Raw genomic sequence first — 6,636 nt, 5'->3', positions numbered from 1 at the left:
TATCATATGATATCACTTGCATGTGGAATCTAAGAAAATGATACTTATTTACAGCTTATTTGTAAATGAATGAACTTATTTACAAAACAGAAATTCACGATATAGTAAAACAAACTTAGGGGGACTTCCCTGGTGGTCCGGTGGCTACAACTTGGCACTCCCAATCCAGGGGGAAACTAGATCTCACATGCCACAGCTAAGACCAGCACAGCTAAATAAATATACAATAAAAAAAAAATCATGGTTACCAAAGGGAAAGGGGGAGGAGAGAGGGATAAATTAGTTTCGGATTAATATATACACACCACTACCCACTCCAGTGTTCTTGCCTGGAGAATCCCAGGGACGGGGGAGCCTGGTGGGCTGCCGTCCATGGGGTCGCACAGAGTCGGACACGACTGAAGCGACTTAGCAGCAGCAGCAGGAGCATACACAAAATAAACAAGCACCCTGTATGGTACAGAAAACTATATTCAGTATCTTGTAATAACTTATGATGGACAAGAATCTGAAAAAATAACTGAATCACTTTACTGTATACTCGAAACTAATACAACACTGTAAATCAACAGTACTTCAATGAAACAAAATAAACAAACACAAGTAAGTGGTAGAATTGAGATTCAAACTCAGGTCTGTAGTCTTCTAAGTCTACTGAGGTGGAAAATGATAGATTCGAGTTGGGTGCCTCTTTCCACCCCACTAAATTACTGGGCAATTCCATCACTTCCTTGTCACTGAAGGAGACCAGGTTTTGCCATCTTACAATATGCCACGTTGGCATGAGGATAATTTTGAACTAAAGGCAATTAAAAAACCCAGCCAATTAAGGAAAAGCTCTTTACCTCCCCCTTTAATTACCTAAATTTACATTGGAAAGAAGGGCTGTACCAGGAAGATACCTGTTACCAAGGATATATTTTTATCCAAAAAACTCATCTGCAGAACAGGGCAACCCTAGTTTTCCAAACATCTCCTCTGCCCTCCTGTGAGTGGCTTTCCTTCCCTTTGTATCCTCAAACCCCTACCCCTTTCCTAAACCCCTGTTAATAAACAGGATGTTATTTAAACTTCAATTACCCGATGGCCTTTTGAATCTGCGTATTATAATGGAACACCCATTAAGTACGTAATTCTGTTCGTTTTTTCTCCTGTTGATCGGTCTTACATCAATTTAATTATTAGACCAGGCAAAGAACCTAGATGGGAAAAATTTTACACCCTGCATCACACCATGGGGGCTTCCCTGATAGCTCAGTTGGTAAAGAATCCACTTGCAACGCAGAAGACCTGGTTGGATTCCTGGGTCAGGAAGATCCACTGGAGAAGGGATAGGCTACCCACTCCAATATTTTTGGGCTTCCCTTGTGGTTCAGCTGGTAAAGAATCTGCCTGCAATGTGGGAGACCTGGATTCGATCCCTGAATTGGGAAGATCCCCTGGAGAAGGGAAAGGCTACTCACGCCAGTATTCTGGCCTGGAGAATTCCATGGAGAGTAGGACACGACTGAGCAACTTTCACTTTCACTTCACTTCACACCATAGACATGTATGTGTAAAACTATCAACCAAGGAGAGAGGTTTCCTCCATAAATTGTTTTGCTAATATTAAAATTTTATATCTGATTGAATTAAATAATTATGTGTTAGACATTCAATATCTATTATTGTCTATTAAGAAAATCTACTCTTTCCTTGGGAGGGTTGCCTATAATGGTAATATAATCTACTCATTGGGTAATATTCCCCGATCCTCAGCCTGTTTTGCACCTGCGGCGTGCCTTTTGTCAGAGGTAGGTATGCAAAAGCAGGGGTGGAGGTGGGTGAGAATTAAGTGTTTCTTTCTCATGTGAATGGGAGGAGCCCTTTATTCCACCTACTGAAAACCCCCATTAAAAGCTGCCACTGCCCCGGACAACCACAGAGCAAGTTCTTTAGCAGGGAGCCAGAATGACTGCTAATTCCAAATTTATTGACTACATTGATGAAGCTTTAGAAAAATCAAAAGAAACTGTACTGTCTCACTTGCTTTTCACCTATCAGGGGATTCCTTACCCAGTCACCATGTGCACCTCAGAGACTTTCAAAGCCCTGGACGCCTTTGAAGCCAGAAGCGATGACATAGTTCTAGCATCTTATCCGAAGTGTGGTAACTAACAAAGCTTTTCTACAAGGGCACTTTTTCAGAGTGAGTAGGTGGGGAAGGTGCAAGGAGAAGGTGGGAGGAGGGCAGGCATCTCATCTCTACATGAAGCCAGAAACTGGAGAGGTGGGTAGCTATGGTGAATCAGAACGGAGCCTGTAAAATCAGTAACTAGAACTGGTAGATTTAGAAACTCCGGTGTCTGAGGGCTTCCCCGGTGGTCCAGTGGTAAAGAATCCACCTGTGATGCAGGAGACTCACGTTCAGTTCCTAGGTTGGAAAGATCCCCTCGAGGAGGGCCTGGCAACGCACTCCGGTATTCTCGCCTGGAGAATCCCACGGACAGAGGAGCCTGGCGGGCTGCAATCCATGGGGTCACAGTCAGCCACGATTGAAACTACTGAGCATGCGTGACGCAGTGTCTGAGGGAGGAGGTCTGTGTGAAAAGAACAGATGGATGATGAGTGCGGAAGGAGCTATATGGTGGGGCTAGCAAACAGAAACAGGGCCCGCTTTCCATGGAGTACTCAGGGTAGCCAAGATGTTCATCTTGACTTTTGGCTGAAGACAAGCATGGGCTTGTCTATAAACATCTGTGCCTTCCATGTACTAGGTTATTTTTCAGGATCAAAAACCAATCCTCCTGTTTCTCAAGCCAGCTTTATAGTGGTCCTTCATCAGTGGAGGATAAGATGTTAAGAAACTAAATTACTTTATTTTATACAATCTACTTTTGATTTTTTTTTCTTTTTGGTGGCATGTAGGATCTTAGTTCCCTGACCAGGGATCATACCTGCACCCCCACAGTGGAAGCGTGGAGTCTCAACCACTAGACCACAGGAAAGTCCTATTTTTGATCATTTTTAACTGTTATTCCATCTCTGTTTGTTAAAGCCAACTCCATTTCATATTCTCTTTTTTAACTGATGCTGTATTTTTATAAAAATCAAAATCACACATTTCTGTAGAAAATATTCATTAATTTAAGGTAAAATATATGATACACAATAAACAACCATTTCTATAGTATAACATTGTTCTGTAAAGAAGATATTCTAGATTTTTTAAAAAAAGCATTGCCTCTTGTTAAAGGAGAAATTTAAGAAACAAGATAATCTGATTTTTATACCGAAGTAAGTAAATGCTCTTTTCCATAAAACTCTGCTTCTTTCCACAGCCCAGGTTATTCTGAATGCAGAAGAACCAGTGGTACACATCAGGGAATTGTTATAGGTTTTCTTTTCTTTTTTTTCTTTTTTTAAGGCTGTAACTTGGTTTGCAGGATCTTGGTTCCCAGACCAGCGATCAAACCTGGGCCCCCGGGAGTGGAAGCACAGAGTCCTAATGAGTGGACTGCCAGGGAATTCTCTCATTGTAGATTTTCATTTTTATGATATGTATGTTTAAGTAACATGCTTTTATTATATCAAGACTCCTTAATGAGCTTCGATCCTCTGATTTTTCTTATAGGTTCTAACTGGATTCTCCACATCATTAATGAATTAATGTTTGCTGATTCTAAACAAAAGTATGAATACCCAGAATTCCCAGTTCTTGAATGTGGGGACCCAGAAAAATATCAGGTTGGTACAAAAGAGCCTTGAAACTTAGAGCAAATTATTCTAGAAAGTAAAATTGGGGGATTTTTAGTTTTGAGTTCAGAAAATACAACACTCAATAATTCATATAATCCCAGCACTTTTCAGGAATTATCTCATTTTACTACAGAATCATCTTATTACTATTACTTATAAACGATTAAATCATTAGTGTTTGTGTGAAGGTAGTAACAGGTCATCCTACCTGTTATTAATATTATCTTATCACGTTATTACTCACCTTATCAATGTAACTAACTAGGGTCTGGATGTGAGACAGGATGTTGTTCTCCCTGCCAGGAAGGACAAGAAAAAGGGGGAGGAAGGATCTGCCTCAAGATTTTGGTGCTTGGACAAAACAGGACAGAGGACCATCCAGCCCCCCTCCACACTTAGACACACCAGAAACACATGTGGGAAGGGAAGACTGTATCCAACTGGAAACCACATTCCCAGCAAAACTTACCAGAAGTGCTCACCAACGAAACTCCCAACAGGCAGACAGAACACAGTTACTAAAAATAAAGTCACTTAGGGTGTTCGGAAAATTTCTGGAAAGAGATGGAGACACTTGCCAGGATGACAAATACAAACTTAAAAGTTGGATCCCAGTTGGAAGGAAACTTATTTCCGTGGACTGGGCCAAAGTAACAGAAAAATATATTGTAAATGAGGTGTTCAGGGATTTGGGTTTTGAAGTCTTTTGATGTCTATAATTTATCAGAAATGTTTATTTTTCTCTTTGAGTATTTTCATTGGTTTTTTTTTTTTAATTTTACTTTACAATTCTGTATTGGTTTTGCCATACATTGACATGAATCCACCACGGGTGTACATGCGTTCCCAAACATGAACCCCCCTCCCCACAACATCTCTCTGGGTCATCCCCATGTACCAGCCCCAAGCGTGCCATATCCTGCATCGGACATAGACTGGCAATTCGATTCTTACATGATATTATACATGTTTCAATACCATTCTCCCAAGTCATCTCACCCTCTCCCTCTCCCACTGAGTCCAAAAGTCCATTATACGCATCTGTGTCTTTTTTGCTGTCCTGCATACAGGGTCATCATTGCCATCTTTCTAAATTCCATATATATGTGTTAGTATACTGTATTGGTGTTTTTCTTTCTGGCTTACTTCACTCTGTATAATTGGCTCCAGTTTCATCCATCTCATCAGAACTGATTCAAATGTATTCTTTTTAATGGCTGAGTAATACTCCATTGTGTATATGTACCACAGCTTTCTTATCCATTCATCTGCTGATGGACATCTAGGTTGTTTCCATGTCCTGGCTATTATAAACAATGCTGAGTATTTTTAAAAGCACTTTTTGCATTTAAATTGTCCCCTGTGGCTCAGCTGGTAAAGAATCCGCCTGCTACGTAGGAGATGTGGGTTTGATTCCTGGGTTGAGAAGATCCCCTGGAGAAGGGAAAGGTTACCCACTCAAGTATTCTGGCCTGGAGAATTCCATGGACTGTAGTCCATGGAAGCGTTGGACACGACTGAGTGACTTTCACTTTCATATGTCTTATACAAAGATCATTTTCTATGCAATGTGCCTTTTATTTTAAAATGGAAATGTGTGAGAGGATAAGCTTCATTTAATGGTTATTCACTTTATACAGAAAATTTTTCTAAAATATATACATTTTTTTCTTAAGACATATCTGTATTTTGACCTTACACTGCTTACAGTTGGCTATATCATGCATTTTCATGAACATATAACTATACATTTACCTAGTTTTGTTACAATTAACCTCCATTTTCCCGCTGGATATTTTTCTAACGCTTTTAAGGAACTTTACCATTTCTCACATGTCTTAAAGAGATTTTTGGCCATGCAGTTTGGTGGGAATGGCACTCTGTCACTTAATCTGAAAATTGCCATTTCTGTGATTTTGCACAAAGGACTTAAAACCTCAAAGTCTCTTGTTAATCCTTAAAATGGGGGTTACAATATCTAACTGAGAGGATTATTGTGAATGAATGTAAAAGTACTTGCAAAACTGGAATCAAGAACAATGACTACTAATCATCACTTGGGCCCATAGCATTGATTTTAAAAAATTTTAAGTCAGTTTTTGCTCCCTTGCTTGAGTTGGGGTCTCTAGTTAATTTTTCACAGAACCATTGGCTATCAACATCTAAATATAATTTCATTGCTTGAAATGATGACCAGCATGGAAAAAAACACTGAAAGCATCAGCCCACCACAGAACATAAACTAAAGGTCTGATTTTGAGATAAAAGCCTTAACCCTATCTGATTAAACAGAGCTTCGTTTTGTAAATTATCAGTAGAAGTAGATTACAAAGACAAAAAGAATCAATCATAAAGTCCTTATATTGACAAGAATTTCTCTCATAAGATATTTCTCAGATATTTAAGTGATTCTGCACTTTCAGGTTCTGTTAGGATATTTGATTGCATGGAGTTTTCCTGGTTTAAGAAAAAAAAAGATCTAGATGTTAAAAATGAATTTGGAGGAGCTATAGAAAGACTTGAACATTTCTGTTAATGACTTTGAATGTAGAAAAGATCCACATTAAATGAAAGAGTGGATTGCAGATTTTGAGCTGTCTTGAAGAAAATGATTTGGGGATGGCTGTGGGAAAAGGTAAATTTTTCTAAAAAAAAAAAAAAATGACCAGAAAAAAAAAAGATTGGGCAATGGAAAGCAGGACAGAAGAAGGAAGTTTGAAAGGAAGTTTTCAATTGCGTATTTCCTTGTGATTCTCCATTCCTCATCCCCCACCAAGAAAGCAGACATGAAGAAAATCTAGAGAAGGATGTGGAAGAGGAATAATAGTAGAGACTGAGACTGCTCTTCAGGTACTAAACCTAGGAGTGATTCACACACACACACACACACACACACAC

General features: G+C 39.3%; 1 protein-coding gene across 1 annotated transcript in view; it reads left to right on the top strand.

Annotated features, from left to right (window-relative positions):
* Window positions 1-1,950: 1,950 nt before the first annotated feature.
* Window positions 1,951-6,636, top strand: part of SULT6B1 (sulfotransferase family 6B member 1) — a 16,535-nt gene continuing 11,849 nt past the window's right edge. Inside the window, exons 1-2 of the mRNA XM_040224650.1 lie at window positions 1,951-2,149; window positions 3,614-3,726. Of these exons, the coding sequence (XP_040080584.1) occupies window positions 1,951-2,149; window positions 3,614-3,726 (312 nt within the window). The remainder of the gene's footprint in view (window positions 2,150-3,613; window positions 3,727-6,636) is intronic.

The sequence above is a fragment of the Oryx dammah genome, unplaced genomic scaffold, assembly GCF_014754425.2.
Source record: "Oryx dammah isolate SB20612 unplaced genomic scaffold, SCBI_Odam_1.1 HiC_scaffold_25, whole genome shotgun sequence".
In the NCBI taxonomy this organism is placed as follows: domain Eukaryota; kingdom Metazoa; phylum Chordata; class Mammalia; order Artiodactyla; family Bovidae; genus Oryx; species Oryx dammah.
The sequence above is the reverse complement of the archived record's forward strand: the minus strand, read 5'-3'. Positions and strand labels throughout refer to the sequence as shown.